The sequence below is a fragment of the Anolis sagrei genome, chromosome 1 (genome assembly GCF_037176765.1).
Source record: "Anolis sagrei isolate rAnoSag1 chromosome 1, rAnoSag1.mat, whole genome shotgun sequence".
NCBI lineage: Eukaryota > Metazoa > Chordata > Lepidosauria > Squamata > Dactyloidae > Anolis > Anolis sagrei.
In genome coordinates, this window is record NC_090021.1 from 309,821,379 (window position 1) to 309,844,394 (window position 23,016).

The 23,016-nt window shown below is 41.5% G+C and overlaps 1 protein-coding gene across 2 annotated transcripts in view; it reads right to left on the reverse strand.

Moving 5' to 3' along the window:
- The window catches only part of STON2 (stonin 2), a 90,024-nt gene that overhangs the window by 25,918 nt on the left and 41,090 nt on the right, over positions 1-23,016 (reverse strand). The window contains exon 1 of one of the 2 annotated variants that reach the window (XM_060757211.2): positions 17,106-17,299. The exons of the other annotated variant lie outside the window; for it this stretch is intronic. Within the exon in view, the coding sequence (XP_060613194.2) occupies positions 17,106-17,232 (127 nt within the window). The 5' untranslated portion in view covers positions 17,233-17,299. Of the gene's footprint in view, positions 1-17,105; positions 17,300-23,016 lie in introns of those variants that run through there. 2 annotated transcript variants of the gene reach the window in all.

The window sequence follows — 23,016 nt, forward strand, 5'->3', positions numbered from 1 at the left end:
AACAAGATTCAATGGCAAAATTTGTTGCTTGTTCTATGGAGCCCATCAATTCCGAACCCCTGTTCAAGCCACAGCGAATATATTTTAATGAACCAATGTATTGCTGTTAACTCTTTGATAAATTGCTGCGCGGGAGAGAGATGAATAGAGGCAGCTAAAAGATGGGATTAGTGATGCATGGATGGGGAAGACAGAACACTACCAAAAAGAAAACAAACTGAGAAGTTCACAAATAAAATAACTATAGACAAATCACACTGAAAGAACTATATACCATGAACGATAGAAAGCAAACTATGGCAGGCTTCCACTTCTGCATGGCTTAGAAATGCAAAATCATTGCAAAAGTAGGAAAACTGTGAAAACTTCTTTTTCAGAGAATCATAGAATTGGAAGAGATCACATTTGGTCCTACTCCCTGCCATGCAAGAATACACAATCACAGGTCTGCCAACAGGAGTCCTCTTTAGTAATATCTACCTGATCTGGTGGAATATGGCCACCACTAAGAACATCTGTTATTAGTAGATTTATTGGCGAAAGCTTTCGTGGCTGGAATCACTGGGTTGTTGTAGTTTTTCAGGCTGTATGGCCATGTTCCAGAAGCATTCTCTCCTGATGTTTCTCCTGCATCTATGGCAGGCATCCTCAGAGATGGTGAGGTCTGTTGAAAACTAGGAAAATTGGGTTTATATATCTGTGGAATGTCTAGGGTGGGAGAAAGAACTCTTGTCTGCTGGAGGCAAGTGTGAATGTTTCAATTGGCCACCTTGATTAGCATTTGATGGCCTGACAATCAATTAGTAGATTGTTTATGAAACTGGAAACTAATGTCAAACTAAGCAAGAGGCTATCAAAATTGCTGTTCCTAATCTGAGAAAAACTTAGAAACTTTATCTTTGGACTACAAAACCGACAATCACCCAGTCTCAAAATGTAATTCTGCCAAGCTTTGATCTAAATGAGATACCATATACCATAGTACCCTAGGCAAAAAGCAAGCCTTGTGGGTAGAATTACTGTTATTACAGTGTGAGTTTATTACAATTTGCCTTCAAGTTGCATGTTGATTTATGGTGACCCCATGAAGTTCATTGAGTTTTCTTAGGCAAGGAATACTCAGAGGTGGTTCTGCCAGTTCCTTCTTCTCTAATATAGCCCAAGGCACCAGGGCTGAAGCTTAGCTTCATAGCTCAGGATCTTGTGCCTTTAAGGTATTTAGACTTCTATTAAGTACAAATGCCACTATAAGAGGGGTGAGCAATATCATGGATCATATTTCCCCATACACACACATTTTAGCCAAAACGGACTAAATCACACCTACAGAGCATCGAGAAAGCATACTCAGGGTCACGGGGGATTGCTTGCCCTGTTCGAACTCAATATCTAACTATCAATTAGGAAAAATAACCTTTAAAAAAACCCAGTCCTCAGCTTCCATGGACAACTCATAGACATCAGATAGGCAGGGATAGAAATAGTATAAGAAAACCGTTACTAAATGGTATACTTTACAAAAGTTGTGACTGAGCTGTGTGGAATTGGAATATGGATGTTTTGCCTCACTAGAAGAAGCAGGCAAAGGGGTTAAGGCAACATAATCAAAATTTGAGCAACCGGTTTGAAAATTTGAATCACATTTTGTGTTCTTTGAAGCCTTATATTCCATAGGGGAATGGTTTTCCCCTGACTTTAAATCCAGTCGTGTCCGACTCTGGGAGTTGGTACTCATCTCCATTTCTAAGTCGAAAAGCCAATGTTGTCCGTGAACACATCCAAGGTCATGTGGCCGGCATGACTGCATGGAACGAGGTTACCTTCCCACCGGAGTGGTACCTATTGATCTACTCACATTTGCATGTTTTTGAACTGCTATGTTGGCAGAAGCTGGGGCTAACAGCAGGAGCTCACCCTGCTCCTCAGATTCGAACCAGCGACCTTTCAGTCAGCAAGTTCAACAGCTCAGCGGTTTAACCCACTGTGCCACCAGCAAGGAAATCGGACAACTAGGTAAGAAGGGCTAGTCAGAGCAAAAATCTGTCTTGTCATGCACATTTTTTTTCATAGAGTCCAGCCATATGATTCTGGGTGTTGTTGTCTAGTATTAGATCTAAGTTCCATTTCTAAACTTCCAAGAGACATAAAGTCTAAACTTAATTATGTTATGCAATAATAATCCATTATATTCAATGGCATTTATTCTGTAAAAATGTGATAAAGAATTCAGCAGCTGAATATTTACTTATTTAATGGTCGGAATATGTATATTTACTAATTTAATAGCCAGAACACCTTTAAGTTTGTAATGTGTCACTGAATTGTCAAATAGCTGTGGGGAGGGTTCAGAAGTATTCCACTCAGTACAGCTTTTGTGTTTAATGTGATCTTAAATGGTTTGTGGACTCCAAAAAGCTGGAAGCCTGGGCTAGTCCTTTTTGTAAGGGTTCCAGCAGTTCAAGTTAGAACAGAAAAGTTGTTAGATCTGCATTCCTGAGACTATTTCAATCTTTATGTGTCTGGTCATAACCGGCCCCTGTAGGCTATATAATGGCTATAAAAGAGACAAGGAGGAAGGGCTAAAACAACTTCTCTGCTGTTTCCAAGATTTCTACAGCTGAGTTGCATTATAGAAGGAACTATATCCATGGTTCTGAATTGTTCTAAAGTACTTACAAAACTAGGGGGCGCTGGTGCTTTGCTTCTACAGTGTTGCTAAAGTTCTGGTGGTGAAAATTTCAGAACTCTAACAAAACTTTCAACATTTCATTATTATTTCATTATTGGCGATTTTTATGACAGAACCATTTATAACAAAATTTTGAAAGTTTTGTTAGAATTCTGAAATTTTCACCACCAGAACTTTAGCAACACTGCAGAAGCAAAGCACCAGCACCCCCTAGTTTTTTAAGTACTTTAGAATCATTTAGAACCATGCCTAGAAGGGACAATGTATGTTTTTAAATGACAAGGTGCAAGTGCAACTGGAAATACATTGTATAATGAAATTCTAGGAAACAACCACCCACCAGGAAAAAAGGGAAGGCTTGAAAGTTATTGTTTAACAGTAATTTGTTATAGTTCAAGGACCCTACAAACAGGATTAGTTACTGATACACTTATTTCTGAAAAAGGCCTTTTTGACTTCCTCTTTCTCAAAGGTTATTCTAAAACACACAAATATCTGACTGCTCTGAGCACAAGTCTAACAAATACATTAAAATGCAGCATACATATAGGAATGCAAACTTATAATGTATAAGAGAATTGCATAAAAGTATGTCTTGTCCATATTTATGTAATTTTATGCAATGTATTTAAAAGTAACCAATTACACAGAAAAAGCATGCCAACACAATATAACCAAAACAACCAATTATGCTCATTATGCTGAGAAGTAAAAAGTAGCAGATTGCAAAAATCCAGTTCATGTTTGTCTATTCAGAGGTCAAAAGGAATGGACAATTCCAGAATGAGTATGCACATTCTAAGAAATCCAAAATTCACTCTTTAATCTGTAATAGCACTATCAGTTATGATAATGATGTTACCAGTGGTGAAGATCGACAGAAAAACACAACAATCACTTTGCAAGGACACTGTTCTATTCCATCTCCATATTCACAGGGCCCTGCCACACAGATGAATAAAATCCCACATTATCTGCTTTGAACTGGGATATATGGTGGTGTGAACTCAGATAACTCAGTTCAAAGCAGATATTGTGAGTTATTCTGTCTTGATATTCTGGGTTTTATAGCTGTGTGCAAGGGCCCACAGTTACCTCTGTAAATTAGGTATATGTTGCTGGGAAAGTTATGCATGTAATTTAGTTATATGTTATTGGAGAAAGGAACTTATTGCATTCAACTTATTACTTTCTAGTTCTGTGGAGAGACAAGCCCTTCTCCAAACAAAGGGACAACGCAAAGACCTTACTATATCACTGTGAATATTCACACTGTTTGTCCTATACCGGATCAAACCACTGATCTCCAGTCTTCCACTACTGGCGATCCTAAAACCCCCTCTGTTAGATTCTTTTCAACTCAAGCAATCTAACGAGGTTTCACCTTCAGCTCCTTTGCTGAAGAAATATTCACAAATACTAAGAACTGACTGAATCTACACTACTTCACACCACAGAGCCCTAACTGACTCTGCCCTCTTCTCAGGGTCTCATCCTCCTGACTGAAAATTAACTGTCACTTTCAAACCTTTTTCTCCTTAAGCTCCGCCCACCTCCTCTTCTTGCCTTGTCACCATGGCAACCTATCTCTCACAGCTAGGACATGGCAACCAATGTAAAACATAAATACAGTTTAAACACATTATAAATAACACTTTATAATAAACATTATAAATACAGTTTAAACACATTATAAATAACACTTTATAATAAACATATCTCTACAATCACAAACATACTTCAGGCCTAGGAATCCTAGGGCCCTTCCACACAGCCATATTACCCAGAATATCAAGGCAGATAATCCAAAATTTCTGCTTGAATTGGATTAACTGAGTCCACACTACCATATAATCCAATGCAATGTGGATTTTATGCAGCTGTATGGAAGGGGTTCTAGATGCAATTTGTGCATCATGAAACAAAAAGCAAAGCATGACAACACCACTTTGTAAATAGCTGTTATTACTGGATTTTCTGCATGTACATGGACATGCACATACAAGGTGCCCCACAGTAGCCCATGTGCACTGAATTCTGCTCTCCACATGGCCCCTTTAAACATTTTCCCCTCAGTGTGGACTGCTTTTATATCAGCCATTCTCAGATGACTAGATGACTAGAATAATGTGCAAATGATCTGTCACCATGCCAATTCTGGGATTGGGCGCTACATATGTTATACCCACCATGTGGCTGAGTTATTGAAGCATTACCCCAGCCACATGAGAGCCTATGTAAGGGTTTGTTCTCATAGCCAACATCAGGAAGTTTTTAAAGCAAAGCCTTGTAAATGCTTCCAACATTGCTGAGATAAGTCAAGAGCACAACTCACTCCTGCAGGTTTGATCCACATTTTGAAGCTGTCAAGCTAATGAATAAAGCAAAACACATACGGGAACAGGTCACTGGTAGTAACAGCATAGTCTAGCTATATGAACGGATCCTGTTGAACAGAATCCACAGATGGACAGAACATGTGTTTTAGTAATTGTTTTTCCGTTGAACAGATAAACATCATCAGAGGATATATTATGCAATGAATGATCGATTGGGTCCAAACATAATAAAAGGGTGAAACTAAGGTTCTTTTCATACTTAAGGGAGCACCTCACCCTTTATACCTGAAGGCTGAGGTTTGCTGAAGATGCCCTCAGACCAGTGGGAGCAACCGTTGAAGGACATGGGAGAGGGCCTTCCTTGCTTTTTTTACTTTAGAGCAGTGGTTCTCAACCTGTGGGGTCCCCAGATGTTTTGGCTTTCAACTTCCAGAAATGCTAACAGCTGGTAAACTGGCTGGGATTTCTGGGAGTTGTAGGCCAAAACACCTGGGGACCCACAGGTTGAGAGCCACTGCTTTAGAGGCTAGATTGGATTTGGCAACATGGACTTTTGGTGCCAAAGAATAATACTAGTGCCAAGGAAAAACCTAGAGCCCATCCGCTGGTTTTCAACCGCCTAGAGTCACTTAGACTCTTACTGGGGTCATAGCAATATTAGCTAATATCATATAACATCAATTAGCACTTTCGATAGTCATTGTTTGTCATTGTTATCATTGCAAGAAGAACGATTTAGAATACCTAGGCACCTGCCATCTGCTGCTAGATCGCACCAGCACTTTCTCCCCTGCCCTGTCCCTCTGTGCCGCACTTTATATTGCTAAGTAGAGCACTTTAGACCTAGCACCTTATTAACTGTGCCTTGAATGTGTTGCTGCTAAGAATTTACGATCATCTTTGCTCATTGACGGACTGCTCCTGAATTCCTGCACTTTAAGAACTAGCTTATCAATTTTAACACCTGCATCGTTGCTACCCATGTGGTCCCCTGCCCCCCTTTGGATACTGTTCATGTTACTTTGGAGTGGTGGAGGGGGCGGGAGAGGAGGTAGTCCGGAGCCTGGGATTGAGAGTGTGGTAGGGAGGGGGGAGGAGGGGGAGGGGGGATGCTGGCAAGAACCAAGAAACTTAACAAGCATAGGAGAAAGCACTCTTATGGCTCAGAACTGCGGCATGGAGGGGGGGAGGTGTTCCACTAGCCGAGGGGCCCCCATAGAGGTCGTGGTGGGAAGGAGGAGATGCGGGAGAAGGAGACCTCGAATTCGGCCTGATTCGGACCGCTTTTCCAAATTAATTACTCCCAATAGGTCTCCTAAGGTAATTTGGTGTAACCAGGTGAGCGGGCCCTCTGGCTTGAAGGTGGTGTTGTTGAACGCCAGGTCTGTCAACGGGAAAACAACTTGGATTCAGGACTTAATCCTGGAGGAGCGGGCAGACCTGGCGTGCATCACGGAGTCCTGGCTGGACGAAGCGGGGGGCGTAAATCTCTCCCAGCTTTGTCCTCCAGGTTTCTCCGTGCAACACCAACCAAGAGCCGGAGGACGGGGAGGCGGGGTCGCAGTGGTCTATAGAGATACCATCCATCTAACTAGGAGCCCCATCCCGCAGACCACAAATTTTGAATGCGTCCACCTGAGGGTGGGTGACCGGGACAGAATAGGGATTCTGCTAGTGTATCGTCCACCTCGCTGCACTACAGTCTCCCTACCTGAGCTAGCGGGGGTGGTCTCGAGCCTGGCGGTGGAGTCCCAACGGCTTCTTGTGCTGGGGGACTTCAACATCCACGCCGAGACAACCCTCACAGGTGCGGCTCAGGACTTCATGTCCGCCATGGCAACCATGGGGCTGTCCCAACAAATAACTGGCCCCACCCACTGTGCTGGACACACATTGGACTTGGTTTTCTGCCAGGGATGGGAGCAGGGTGGCGGTGTGGAGGAGTTGTCCATCTCTCCGTTGCCGTGGACCGACCACTTCCTGGTTAGATTTAGGCTCACTGCGCCCCCTAACCTCCGCAAGGGTGGAGGACCCATTAAGATGGTCCGCCCCAGGAGGCTAATGGATCCGAACGGATTCCTGACGGCTCTTGGGGAGTTTCCCGCCACCGCGGTAGGCGACAATGTCGAGGCCTTGGTCGCTCTCTGGAATGGGGAGATGACCAGGGCTATTGACATGATCGCTCCGGAACGTCCCCTCTCAAGTAACCGAGCTAAACCAGCCCCTTGGTTCACCGAGGAGCTGGCAGCGATGAAGCGAAAGAAGAGGGTTCTAGAGAGCGTGTGGCGATCGGACCCAAGCGAGTCAAACCGAGCACGGTTTGTGTCCTTTTTGAGGGCATATGCCGCGGCAATAAAAGCCGCAAAGAAAACTTTCTTTGCGGCCACTATTGCGTCTGCAAAGAACCGTCCGGCGGAGTTGTTCCGGGTTGTCAGAGGTCTTTTAACTCCCCCTACTGGTGGGAGCCCTGACAACTCGACAACGCGCTGTGAAGCATTTGCTCGGTTCTTTGCAGACAAAGTCGCTTTGATCCGTTCCGGGCTGGACGCCACATTAGATGCAGTCTCTGTGGATGTGACACAAGCACCTGCTTGTCAGATTTTGTTGGATTCTTTTCAGTTTGTGAAACCCGAGGATGTGGACAAGGTACTTGGAGGAATGAGACCCACCACGTCCATCCTAGACCCCTGCCCATCCTGGCTTCTTAAGGAGGCCAGAGGGGGATTGGCCGAGTGGGTAACGGTGGTGGTTAATGCCTCCCTTCGGGAAGGCAAGATTCCAGCGAGCCTAAAACAGGCTGTTATAAAGCCGCTGTTGAAGAAACCATCACTTGACCCCACTAAATTGGACAACTTTCGGCCTGTTTCCAATCTTCCCTTCTTGGGCAAAGTCATGGAAAGCGTGGTGGCCTCACAACTCCAGGTATTCTTGAGAGACACGGATTATCTGGATCCGGCACAGTCTGGTTTCAGACCGGGACATGGTACCAAGACGGTCTTGGTCGCCTTAGTGGATGATCTGCGCCGGGAGCTAGACAGGGGGAGTGTGTCCCTGTTGGTGCTCCTGGACCTCTCAGCGGCCTTCGATACCGTCGACCACGGTATTCTTCTGGGGCGCCTTGCAGGGATGGGCCTTGGGGGCACTGCATTGCAGTGGCTCCGGTCATTCCTGGAGGGTCGTACCCAGAAGGTGTTACTGGGGGACTCCTGTTCAACGCCACAGCCGTTGACCTGTGGCGTTCCTCAGGGCTCCATCCTGTCCCCCTTGCTGTTTAACATCTACATGAAGCCGCTGGGTGAGATCATCCGGAGTTTCGGGGTGCGGTGTCACCTGTACGCAGATGACGTCCAACTCTGTCACTCCTTCCCACCTGCTACTAAGGAGGCCGTCGAAGTCCTGAACCGGTGCCTGGCCGCTGTAATGGTCTGGATGAGGGCGAACAAACTGAAATTAAATCCAGACAAGACAGAGGTACTCCTGGTCAGTCGCAAGGCCGAACAGGGTATAGGGTTACAGCCTGTGCTAGACGGGGTCGCACTCCCCTTGAAGGCGCAGGTTCGCAGCTTGGGTGTGACCCTGGACTCATCGCTGAGCCTGGAGCCCCAGGTTTCAGCGGTGACCAGGGGAGCATTTGCACAGCTTCGGCTCGTGCGCCAGCTGCGCCCGTATCTTGGGAAGTCTGACTTGGCCACGGTGGTACACGCTTTGGTCACATCCCGCCTCGACTACTGCAACGCTCTCTACGTGGGGCTGCCCTTGAAGACGGTCCGGAAGCTACAGCTAGTCCAGCGCGCGGCAGCCATGTTATTAACGGGAGCTGGACGCAGAGAGCATACAACGCCCCTGCTGTCCCAGCTCCACTGGCTGCCGATTTGCTACCGGGCCCAATTTAAGGTGCTGGTGTTATCCTACAAAGCCCTAAACGGTTCCGGCCCAAAATACCTTGCAGACCGCATCTCGGCCTATGAGCCCACGAGGGCCTTGAGATCATCCGGGGAGGCCCTTCTCTCGGTCCCGCCTGCCTCACAGGCTCGTCTGGCGGGGACGAGAGAGCGGGCCTTCTCGGTGGTGGCCCCCCGGCTGTGGAACACCCTCCCTGCTGAAGTTAGACAGGCGCCCTCACTGATGGCCTTTCGTAGGGGCCTGAAAACATGGCTCTTCGAGCAGGCCTTCGGCTGAGTGTTGAATGACAATGGAACGAACTAGGACTACGAATTTTTGGCTATGACCCCAGGACTTGGCGAAGCGGATTTTTAGTATAAGTATATGTTATGTTGTATTTGTCTGGTTTGTATCGTCATGTCTACTGTACACTGTCTTCTTGTTGTTGTTCACCGCCCCGAGTCGCCTTCGGGCTGAGAGGGGCGGTCAATAAATGCAATAAATAAATAAATAAATAAATAATAGAGCTACACACTCATGACTATTATGCATTAATGATCCCTACGTAGTCCCTACTTTAGGGGCTACATAGAGATCATGAACCCCCCCATGCCCACTTAATGAGCAAGTCAGAATGATCAATGAGAATCTGTTCCCACTGACTGAGTAGCATACCCCCCCCCCCCCCCAATGAGGGCAGTCTGTAATGGAGAACCCACCTCTACCTCTCTGCAATGGATATTGCTCATGGGAAGAAGTGGAAATGGCTGCTTCTCAATTGACAGGGAGGGGAACAGACCCTATCCAAGAGCAGCAGCTGATTCCTAGTAAGTGGCGACTGTAGGGATTGGGACAGGAGTCAATGAGTCACACTGTAACTGCAATGCTTACACATTCATAAATCCCATTCAGGATTCCAGTCATGGCTTTTTACTAGTCTTTATGACCTAGTTGATTTCATTCAAATTTGCATATGTACATGGTCTTAAAATGTTCCCTATTAAAATGCTTTTAATATGTTTACTTTCACTTATTCAAATTATTTTAAATTGGTGACACTGACTATGTGCCAACCTGAGGTGATATGATACAGGGCAGAATATAAAACTATAAAAATTAAATAAATCATGTTCTAGAAAAGCATCAGACTTAGATGACAGTTGGGCAGAGCAGCCATAGCTTTTCATCATTCTTGACATTTTAGTATATAATTCGTTCTTACATCCTTGAAAAAGTAGGATTCAAGGGGCCCGATAAAAAGATTTTTACATAATCGATCTAGCAAGCCTGTCCCCAGGGAAGCAAGGCCCAAAGAAAGGCCTTCCCTGAAGACCAGAAGCCTCTAACAGGATTGTGTGGCAGATTATAGCCCTCTGAATATACCCTGAACCTATTTTGTATGCAATATCCTAATCAGATGTCTCTGGCTGCAAATCTAAGGGCAGCATGTTTTACATCATCATATAATCTCCTCGTTGACAAGCCAGGTTGACTACAGCAGGACTTCTTAAACTTTTTCCATTTATGCTTCCTTCTCACCTGAGAAATTTTTCTGTGGCCCAGGAAAATAGGTATGTAAAATACATATAAAATTATACATTTACTGATAATAAATCAGCATTTGCAAGGCTTGCTAAATAAGATGGTTTTCCTTTTTATGAAGTACATCTGAAGCATTTTCTGTAGAGTTCACTACAAAAACTCCTTTCCCCATTAAGGGCAAATGAATTGTTTTATATTTGTCACTAAAGTGCATGTGTATTTATTGGTTTTATTCACCAGCATTTTAAAACATTTCTCCACGAACAATTTACAGCTAACCTGCAACTAAATATTTAATAAACAAATGTAATATCACCATTGCAAATGCAAAGCTTCTCAATCCCAGAGTGTGTTAACATTTTCCCCTAAAAAATAACCAGGAAACAAAAGCTGCCATGAAATGAGTAGGATTATTCATCAACATCAGAGGATGAGAAGAAAAATTCCAAAACGAAGCTTGGATTAAGAAATGCATAAACAAGATGGATGAGTAAGAGTATTGTTTTTGGAAAGACGCAAGGTGTCAAATTTCACCCACCCCACCCCAATTGCATGATAATGAGGAAAAGACAATATCATATAAGAGTGTACTATCCACCCTCCATGAAGCATGAAAATATATACTATCAACATGGAAATATATACTATTTTTGTAAATACTCCAAAACCTTAATCCAAACTTTCTGGAGCAGGACCTCTTTTTCAATTATGTGAACTCAGTGGAAGAGAATGCTCTGGTGTGATTTTCGGTATAAATACCAAGTCCTCAGGTGACACATGAATTAAACTCATGGAAATGTTCCCAAAAATCACCTCCATAATTTAAATAATAAATAGTGTCACAGTGGTTGGAGTATGGGGAAGAAGTGTACACAGGAGAGGAGAGCCAATGTGTTGGCACTGTTAGAACTGCAGCTATGTTAGGACCTGAAAGACCTCGGTTCACAACCCTGCTGCCACAAAGTCCAACTTGGAATGGACATTTCTGCATAATCCACCTCACAGGATTGTTGTGAAAAGGGAGATGAAATATGACACTTTGGGTTACTTAAAAAAAGATGGATTTGAAAAATAACATTCACAATGTTTCATTTAGTAATTTACGTGTTTACCTACATGACAAATTCAGGCTGATTTTCAGCATATGCAGTTGCTTGCTACACAGAAAGCACATTGACTTTTCTCCAACAGTTAGAATGTCATATAGTGGGACTGACTCTTGTGAATATGCATTTCCCAGAAATTGCTCCCACCCACTCCCCACAAAATGATGAGGCAAGTCTTGAGGTTAGCTAGAAATTGTATTTAATAACAAAGAAGCCCTATGTGCTAAGGCCAGATGACTTGGGACAAATATAGTCAGTCAATAGTAATTCAGACTTCTCTTCGCAATTGCTCTGAAATATGGGCAAAAACCAATAGTCAACTAAGTACATTTCTAGTTGAACTACAGGATGTTCCCCTTGCTCTTATAAGCTTCCCTTACCCAAATCTTCTTTGGAAAGATATCCTAATTCCAAATTGAAATTTAATGATTTACTAGCAACCCAGTCCGTTTGGCAGAGTCTATATTACAACAATGCTCAACAAGATTCACTGGAAAAGGCAATACTTCTCCGTAGTTTTAGGGCACAGGGCACCCACAGAATTGAAAGCCCACACATTAAACTTTTTTAATCTAAGAGAATAACTCTCTAGGAACAGTTAGGTCAGTGGTTCTCAACCTGTGGGTTGCCAGATGTTTTGGCCTTCAACTTCCAGAAATTCTAAAAGCTGGTAAACTGGCTGAGGCTTCTGGGAGTTGTAGGGCAAAACACTTGGAGACCCACAGGTTGAGAACCACTGCGTTAGGTCCTCCAATATGATTCTAAGGTGAACTTCATCTGAATTTCCACCAGCTGACCAGACAAAATTTGCACTGGAGGACCTAGAGATTCCTAAAGAGAACATTTTTAATCAAATCCATGACTAATCAAATTCTCAAAAGTAAATCTTGCAAATGTGGAAATATTGTAATCCTTGGTAAACTTGAAAGCCGTAAGAAAAGAGAAATATCATATTATAGATGAATGTATTCAATAAGGGAAATAACAGACTAGAGCAAGACTTTTGATGATGACACTCTTGGAGGTCTGACTTGAAGGCAAAAACACAATTCTACTATGAGCCTTAGAACTAGCTACAGGATCAGATGTTGTCTAGACTCAACTAAAGAGATTAAATCTACAAGCAATTACAACCCTCTCTCCCACAAGCCATGCTCAAGCCTCTTTTCCACTCATTGTATGTCTTTCACACAGCAAGCAATAACCTGTCTTGTACAGACTTCCAGAGAAAGGTGACAATAAATAGCTATTCAAGCCACCTTTCCAAGAATTTAATTACGCAGCCAGCCTGACAAGCCCTGATGAACTTTATTGTTTGTTTTCAATCAAAAACTGATCAATAATAAGCACCCAAGGTGAACAGATGGCACTAAAAATATATTACTCTTTCATGTAGGGAGAGAAATCAGATATAAGAATGTTAATGTTTATTTTGAAACAAGACTGCACACCCCAAGATTGAGGGGGGGGGGGGGAAGCAATATATTCTGAAACAAGACTATACTTTTACTCCCCAAGAAAAAAAGCAATGCAGGCATATCTCACTTAATAAAGTAGATGTATTCCTTCTTTATCAGATAATTTGGTACTAAAGGCAGAATTAATATGGAATGAACAGAGATAGGTTTCAACAATACAGATGTATTTTATTGAATCCAATTTTATTATCTTTTATAGGTTTTGTTATTTTATGGTTTTTACTAATTTTATGTCTTGTTCTATGAATGGTTTATGTTGGGGTGATATTTTAATGATTCTGTAGGCCACCTTGGATCCAACTGGAGAAAGGCGGGGTAAAAGTGCCATAAATAAATAAATAAATAAATAGGAGGAGTTCAATATATTTCAGCATACAGTTGGCTCTCTGTATCCACAGATTTTGCATCCACAGATATAATTGTTCATTAATTGAAGACACACACACACACACACACACAAAAGAAAACCTTGAATTTGCCATTTCATATAATGGGCACCATTTTATTATTCCATTCTATACAATGGGACTTGAGCATCAATTTATTTTGGTATCCAACGGGGGTTCTGGAACCAAACCCTAGTAGATACCAAGGACCCAGTACACTTTTAAATTCAAAATAAAAACGTGAAATTAAATAACCAACTCAGGTAAGCCACACATATTGTTGTTCTTTATTCGTTCAGTTGCTTCAAACTCTTCGTGACCTCATGGACCAGCCCACATCAGAGCTCCCTGTCTGGTGTCGCTACCCCCAGCTCCTTCAAGGTCAAACCAGTCACTTCAAGGATAACAGATCCATCTTGCCCTTGGTTGGCCCCTCTTTCTTTTTCCTTTCATTTTCCCCAGCATCATTATCTTCTCCAAGCTTTCCTGTCTTCTCATTATGTGGCCAAAATACTTCATCTTTACCTCTAATATCCTTCTCTCCAGTGAGCAGTCGGTCATTATTTCCTGGAGTATAGACTGGTTTGATTTTCTTGCGGTCCAAGGCTCTCTCAGAATTTTCCTCCAACATCACAGCTCAAAAGTCTTTCTTTGCTCAACCTTTCTTATGGTCCAGCTCTCACAAACATAGGTTACTACAGGGAATACAATTGCTTTAACTATGCAAAACTTGGTTGCCAGTGTGATGTCTCTACTCTTCACTATTTTATCAAGATTGGTCATTGTTCTCCTCCCAAAAAGTAAATAGCTTCTGATTTCCTGGCTGCAGTCTGAGTCTGCAGTAATCTTCGTGTCTAGAAATACAAAGTCTGTCACTGCCTCGGTCACGTTTTCTCCCTCTATTTGCCAGTTATCAAACAGTCTGCTTGCCATAATCTTGTTTTTTTTTTAAATGTTTAACTGCAACCCAGCTTTTGTACCTTTTTTTCTCCTTGGTTATAAGGCTCCTCAGCTCCTCCTCACTTTCAGCATATGTAAACAAAACATATGCAAACAAAATGTTTTAAACCATCTAAAGACCCTTTCTAATATGTTTAGAAAGATGTTGGAAGGAGCTAGCAAATCAGGCTAATCTGCTCTCCTCCTTTCTCTTCTTTTATTGCTGTTAATGTAAAGTATTCTTCAGGCAGCTGCTCTTTACTTTGCCTGTTGTAGGCAGACTCACATGCCTTCAGTAGGATTAAGTAGCACACTTCCCATGCTTTCTCAGCAGAAGCACGATTGCATTTTTACTACAGACATGCTGCTAGAACTAGAAATGAAAGTCTCTTTCTCTAGCCCTTTTTCAACACCACTCAGTGTTAATGATGCTAATGATGTGGGAATAAAAAGACTTTAAAAAAAAGGAACTTCTCAGTCAGAATCTTTATTAGCTGTAGTAAACTATTTTAAACACTTATCATAGACATTTATTTTTAGAGTCTAAACCTATTTAATCAGATGTACCCAAGCCCATGAAAACTGCCACTACAGTACATATTTACTTGTCTAAGATGTCACTGGAATCTTCCCTGGGACATATTCAAAACTATTTTGAAAATAAATAAAATATATATCAAGATTTCTTTGAAAATTATACAAATGAATGAAGCCTATTTTGTTAAACTCATGGCATGATTACTCTGGCAAAACTGCAATAAATTTGCTAGACTGAGTTATTTTTTAATGAATTATTTTCTTTATCGTGTCAGGGGCGACTTGAGAAACTGCAAATTGCTTCTGGTGTGAGAGAATTGGCTGTCTGCAGAGATTTTGCCCAAAGGATGCCCAGATGTGTTACCATCCTGTGGGAGGCTTCTCTCATGTCCCTACATGGGAAGCTGGAGCTGACAGGCAGGAGCTCACCCTGTTTCACAGATCTGAACTGCTAACCTTCAGGTCAGCAGTTCAGCCGGCACAAGGGTTTAACCCATTGCACCACCACGGTGCATATAAAGAAAAAACTGAATTATACATACTGTCATTTAAACCTTCCATTTGTTACAGAAATCTGTTTAAAACGTTCTGTTATATCTGGATTAAAAACCCAACAGAGTTTGAATCCGGGGAGCAGTGTGAGTTCCCACTGTTAGGCCTAGCTTCTGTCAACATAGCAGTTCAAAAAAATGCAAATGTAAGTAGATCAATAGGTACTGCTTCTGTGGGAAGGTAACAGTGCTCCATGCAGTCCTACTGGCCTCATGACCTTGGAGGTCTCTACAGACAATGCCGACTTTTCTGCTTAGAAATGGAGATGAGCACCCACTCCCCCAGAGTCGGACACGACTAGACTCGACTAGACTTAATGTAAAGGGAAAACCTTTACCTTTAATATTGATTGTCAATTTGATTGAAATCCACTTTTGGCTGGAATGTAAACTTAAAAAACAAACTCTTTCACACATCACTGTTAGAATAATTGAGATCATAATTATACAGTTCTGATCGTGTTTACTCCAAAGTAAATCCTGGTAGTCTATGTCAAATAATACCATATATAGTGGTAATATGTTCAGGATCATATTGCTATTCTATGCAAGGAAGCCTCTCCAGTATCCTTTAATGACTTTTTTTTTACAGTAGTCCCAACATCCATCAACTAGACTAGAAACAAAAGACAATATTTTGATTTGTCATAATTCACACTGATGTGTCAGTAGTTGTGCAATAGTGATCAGAATGTGGAAGGAATGGTATTTTGTTTTGTAATTCTACCTATATAATGTGATAGGGGATGACCTTTAATTTTGTTATACAATGTACAACGACAATAAAGTTATTCTAGTCTATTGTCTGAACTCAGTTTTTTCAAACAACAATATACAGTCTAAAACTTTATATTCATTTCAACATCCATACAATACTTTCTTCATTACACAAACCTAGTTCATATATGTTGTATGACTGATGACATTCTCGATGGTTGACAACTGGCTGCAAATTACCCAGATTAAACTGCAAGTCTCAATCTACATTCTGCTCAAATTTGCTCTTAACAGAACAATGTTTTTACACTTTATACTAAGAACATGATTTAGCCTGGAATGTGCCATTCAGAAATGTTATAAAGGGCAGAATGCAAAATGCAGCCCTCTTTACTATATTTTTACAAGAATGAAAGCCAATTTAAAAATGATTGCAAACTATTTGGTAAAACAATTGAGGTTTCGTTTTAAGATAACAATGTTAACACCTACCCATAATATTTAACAATATCCTTGGTATTCAAAAACCTCAAGATCTGTTCATGAAACACAGAGAAAAGTTAAACCATCCCAGGATAAGTCCATTATCCATGCTGCTGCACTGATTGAGTCAACTAGAAGTTGGAAAAAGTAGTTTGAAAAAGGTGTGTGCCTGACTGTGGAAAAGGAAGCCCTGTATCGTCCATCTCTGCTCTCAGCTCAAATCTCTAGTTAAGAGCAAACAGTCATCACCTCAGCTCAGTGCTCTCTGGTTACAAATTTAGTTAAGACTTTCAATGTCACGGTTTCAAGCAACGCAACATGCAACCCATTACTCAGCCCTGATTCTTTCCTTTCCTTCCTTATCCCAAACATCTGCTTTTGGTTTTGTGTTTCTTTTTTGCCAGTCACCCCACATTTCAAATGAAAGTAAGCCAAGGATGACCTTGTGCTCCTTACCCGAGAGGAAGGTGCTGTGGTGCCAGTCAGTTCGGCCAGCTCCTGGGGAACGACTGCCAAACCAAGGGCTCCCTTTTACTGCTCTCGGGTTGTCTGTGGGAGTGGTGTGCAGCGAGGTATGCATCATGCATGCTTGAGCAGGACCTGTGGCTGTTTGCCTGCCTGTCAGCCGGCCTGCTCAGTGCTTGTGGGCAGGGCAAAAGTGTGCAGCGTGTGTGAGTGAGCGAGTGCAATGGCAGAAGGTTAATTTCAAATCTAACCAGGCACACTCAAGAGAAAGAAGCAATGGGAAGTCTAGCAGGGACGGGACAACATGATCTTCATAATAGTAACAACCTCTAAATCCTATGAGCCAGGCGAATTTATTATTTTAGTAATTCCCAAGAGGAATGGGAAATAAAGGGTTTTAGTGGGGGAGTTTTCAGAACGAACAGTAGAATGAATACAGTTTGATTGACACCACTTTAACTGCTCAATGCTATAGAATCTTAGGATTTGCAATTTGGTAAAGCACTCCAGCACTCTGTGGCACAGAAGGCTAAAAACCTTATAAAGCTACAAGAAGCTTTTTTTTTTGTAAGAGAAAACTTTGATATGACAGACAATGTTCATCCTGTGGTAAAACAAATGAACTCCGTTTATGCTCTAAGGATTTCTCATTCCACTGAAATGAATAAATTGGAAAGGCAGCTTTTCTTGAAGAACAAATTCATTATTCATGGCAGTTCTTTCCATGGCTATGAATAACATAGGAAGCCAGTTTATAAAAATTCTAAATCCCTATTGACTATTGCCACATCTATTATCCTATTAACTACTGCCAACATTACATTCCTTTCCTTGACATCTGAATTGATGTCCTGCTTAGTCCCATCAGTCTGCTTTTAAAGTTCCAGCAGGGAAAATGTCAGTGCTGGATGGCATTTTGATAATATTTGTAGGAAACCAATTCTTTTCCACTAAGGCAGCACAGAAAGATCATTTGGAGGAACATCTTAAAGCAGCTTTGTGTACAACAATGTTATCAGCACCAATCATCCCTTTCTCCCGGAGACAACCTGAGATTAAAGTCAGGATTTAAAATCCACATTATCTTTCAGCAACTAGTCAATATACCTTCTCAGAGATATATGCCAATTCTCTCAAAAAGTTTGCTTTTCAGGTTTAAATCTTTGTGGAAGGAGAGTGCTTGTTGGATCTAACTAAGGTCATAGTGCAAAAGTAGAAATACTTGTTTACTTACATACTTCAAAAGTTTGTAGCTGTGTCAAGAGCACTCTGGCTCTGAGTTTTCAGTTCCCTGAGGGACACGCTTGGACAATGAAGTCCCATATTCAAATTCATATGAAATCAGGCAGTGAGAAAAAATCCCATAGAGGTACTGCCTTTTAGAGTAAGAGCATTACGTTTTTCTCACGTCCAACATAAGTGCAATTTAATTACATTCTGTAGTTTGTAAACGGTTAATTGGGCACACCACATATTTTCTAACTTTCCAGTCTTTTCATTTGCAAGTTCTGCCCTTCCCATTGCACCCCTTTTGCCCAAGTCCTCCAACCTCAGTGTGCTAGAAAAGGGAAATATAAATTGAGGAAACTTTCATATGGAATTCTAGCTTATCTATTATGTTTATGTGGAATTTCCACTTATATGTAATTTTACATAAACATGCACCTGTTTCTGGAAGACCCTGATTTTGTTGAAGAGCATATCTGAAATAGTATGAACAAAACAACTCCGAGATAACGTTATGCAGAAGAAAACATCCTGAACTATGAACATTCACCTGACCATCATTATAACAGAGAAAAAATATAGCTCGAGCGAAACTCTATCTAGCCAAGGCAATGCATCAAAATTAATTGACTACATAAAGTCAGATAAATAACCGAGAGGTCAATACTGACTCTGAAGGACATGGAGAGTTCTACAACTGAGTGAGGAGGAATTGTCATGCGACAACTAACACCTAGACCAGTGGTTCTCAACCTGTGAGTCCCCAGGTTTTGGTTTTGGTTTTGGCCTACAACTCCCAGAAATCCCAGCCAGTTTACCAGCTATTAGGATTTCTGAGAGTTGAAGGCAAAAACATCTGGGGAGCCACAGGTTGACCTAGATTCTTCACAAGGTTGGGAAGAAGAAAGCCATTGCAGAAACAAATCCCATTTGCAGTTTTCAAAATCGCATACAGGAGATATACATTCACATTCATTTCGTTTAAGAGTGCCACAACATGCTTTCATGAGGCACAAAGACAACATGGTGATAACCCTGAGAATACTGTCTGTGCTAATAATATGATTTGGACGGCATCATATCACTTTTCACCAACATGGACTTGGAAAGTGGTCTAAATAAAGACCAAGGATTGAGGTAGCTAGTCAGAGATCAGGATCGAGGGACTTAAACATAGAACGAATCTAATAGAAAAAATTCTTTCAGTGTGCAAGGGATCTGGGACTGGGATGAAGGAGCACCTTCCAGCAAGAAATGACCCTGAACGAGGTAACCCTAGAAAAATTGAAAAACAAACTAGTTGTATTTGAATAGCCCAGTCCAAGCTCCGACCTCAATTTAATTGAGAATCTATGGCACGACTTTAATGTTGTTATTCACCAAGAGTCCCAATCCAATTTGAGAGCTGCACAAATTTTTGCCAAGGAGGGGCAAAAAGTGCAGGACTCAGCTATCAAGTACTGACTCAAATGGGTGAATATTTATACACCCAGAATATAACAGATTGTTTTTATTTAAACTTTGGTGCTATGGTAAAAGTATTTTGCACTTTTACAGTGTAGACTATTTTGCATACATTAAAATAGATTTAATTGCATTTAATTACATTATGTATACAAAATAGAGATGTAACAATGCAATGAAATCTATTTTAATTCCAGTTTACAACAGAAAAAGGAGTCTTTCTGCAATATATTTTCCTGGAGAAGATAGTAGTAGTAATAGTAGTAGTAGTAGTAGTAATTTTATTTTTATACCCCACCAACCATCTTCCCAAGGGGACTCAGGGCGGCTTACAAGGGACATCATCTTGTGTTTTTCGTTAAGCAACATTAATGTTAGCTGCAACAAGCAACATAGTTTATAAAGACATGCACAAATGTTTAATTGAAGACCATATCTGAAAGTGGTCAAATCGTAGGCAAAAACCAAAACATTGACATGCTAACTTTATTTTGATGGACCACTGTACAACTCAGTCAGAATGTAGATTTTACAAAAGGAAATTGTCCCCTCTGTGAAGTTTAAAAATATTATTTTATATTACATGCGCTAGTGTTTTCACATTTACTTTCTCCTTTTCTTACTTCTCATCTTCTAAATTTTAGGATTGCCATAAAACTTCCACTTTTGAAGGATTTTGAAATGATTAAAGAAATAATCAGAAAATATTATGTCACACCATGCCCCAATCTGTGATGTTATTACTCTTATTCATAACACTACTTTTGCAAAACAAACAAACAAACAAACAAACAAACAAAACAAAACTTTGCTACATCCTCACTGCTTGCAACTTGCTAACTTCTCATCTCTGATCTTGGTAGAATGAAGCCACATCAAATTTGGGGGTTTTGGGGGGGGGGGGGGGGACGGACACGGGACTACATGTATTTTGTGATACATTGCACCACCTCCTGGCCACAGGAGGATAGGACCATTAAGAATTCATGAGAAGGAAAGTCTGATTCATCTTATTGTCAAATGCATAAAATATATCATTTAGGAAAGTTTGAAATATGTGATATGTTGGTTGCAATAAATATTTTGCACAATGATCCATTTCTGACTGTTTTATATACGCTATATGCAAAACACTTCTTACAATCAACGGTTCCCTGGATCTACAGAACAAATAGACTGAAAACAAAAATCCTCCTAGCTACTAGATACAAGAAATCCAGACTTACAAATGACTTATAGTTAAGAATGGGGGTGCAACAACAAGAAGTGAGAGAAATCTACCCTTAGCAAGGGAAATTCACTCCTGGAAGAGTTATCATGGGGGAAAAAGTGTCTCCACTGAAGCTTTACCATCAATCTGTGTTTCCACAACAAGCCAAATTTTTCAAAATCCAATAATCACAGGAACAGAAAGTGAGGTGAAATCTTCTGAACAGGGGTACAAGCAGCAAAACAAACACCACTGAGGTGTTAACCCTTCCCTATGCTATCCAAAGCTTATAGATATGGTTAGAGTTACACTTAAAAATGTATCTATTCCAACTTACATACAAATTCATAACCTGGGGACTGCCTGTACACAGTAAATACTCAATTATTATTTTGCGTCTATGGGAATTATCAGGTGCCAGACAAATGTAGTTTCTGGTTTCTTGAAAGTTACTATTAAAAATAGGCCTAACTAATATTATACAACATTCTATATTATACCAGAAACTCTGTATTGACTAGATGTTAATATCAAATGGAAATACAGTAATAAAAACCAAATAAAGAGAAATAAAACCAAATTCAACTTAACGTAACACAGTTCTGCTTTATTGTGTTTATTATCTTGTCAAATTAGTTTAATTCGTTTGTGATCAAGATTGTAACTCAATTTGCTTGTATGTCAAAGCAAATTTCCCCCACTGAAATGGACTGACAATTAATTAATGAAATCCAGCCCCTCCCCCCCACCCCAATTTCCCCCTTTAAAAGCTCAGTCACAGAATAAATTAAAATAATTTTAGTCTCCCTCTCCCTCCCTTCCTCTCTGTTGGAGGCCTCGCCAGCCAGTACATGTCGCAAACCAAGCTGGAGGCCTCGCTACAGTGCCTGGCAGAGGAGGAAGCCCCGTGGGGCTTGCGGAGGCTCTTCTCCGTCCACCGCTCCACTGAAAGAAAGCCACAAGGAGGCCCTGTGCTGGGGCGAGCCGCATGCCCAGCCGCAGCCAAAGGAGGAGGCTCTGTGCCCCATGAGCAGGCACTGTGCTGGGCCTGGGGGTGAGCCACATGCATGGCCCATGGCCAAAGAAGGCTCTGTGCCCCACAAGTGGGTCCAAGGAGAGCAGTGTGCCTGGCCGTGGTCTGAAGAGGCTCCATGTGTTGGAAAGTGCCCTGAGCCTCCATGGGGAGACAGGGCGGGATACAAATAAATTCTCTTCTTCCTCTTCTTCTTCTTATTATGTGCAAGATGGCAAGTACTCTCAAGCTAGCACTACCTCTTGTGCTTCTGCTAGCGTAACAATATCCACCATCTTGTGCAGGACCTGCTCACAGGGGTGTGGGATCTTCCCCATCTCGTGACTCAGATTCCCCTTTCCCATCTCGTGACTCAGATTGCTGCTCACAAGCTGGAACAGAAAATCAGATAACCAACAATGGACATATTGACATTTTTGCTCCCTGTGAAATCTCTTTGTCTTCATATCTCCCAAAACTTTAAGTAGAACCCTTGTACCACAGCACTTTAGACAGTTTGCTCCTTTGAGCATTCCTGTCACGATGTCAGGGCTCTGCCGATACAGAGGCAGAGATGAACCAAATAAACTCCCAATTTAGGCTAAACAGTTTAATTAAAACAGCACTTACTTCCTGCCTTTTAAATAGTCCAAAATATAAAACATAGCACCCAGCCACAGAATATAAAACAAAAACGGATAGCAAATGCTACACTGTAGTCAAAGGGTCCAGTCCAGTGGTAACATGCCGAGAGTTCAATGAGCAAAGTCCAGTCATCAAGAGTCTATACTGTAGTTGAAAGCCAGTCCAAAGATTCAAGGTTCCAGGGTTCCAAGAGTACAAAAGACAGGTCAGGATAACAAAATCCACAAACCTGGGGGAAAACCAGCAGCATCCGCCACCAAAATAAGACAAATACTTTCCCCCCAAAGATCAGTTCCAAGGTTAGCTCCTTATATCCAGGAACACTCAGCAGCAACCTATCCCTT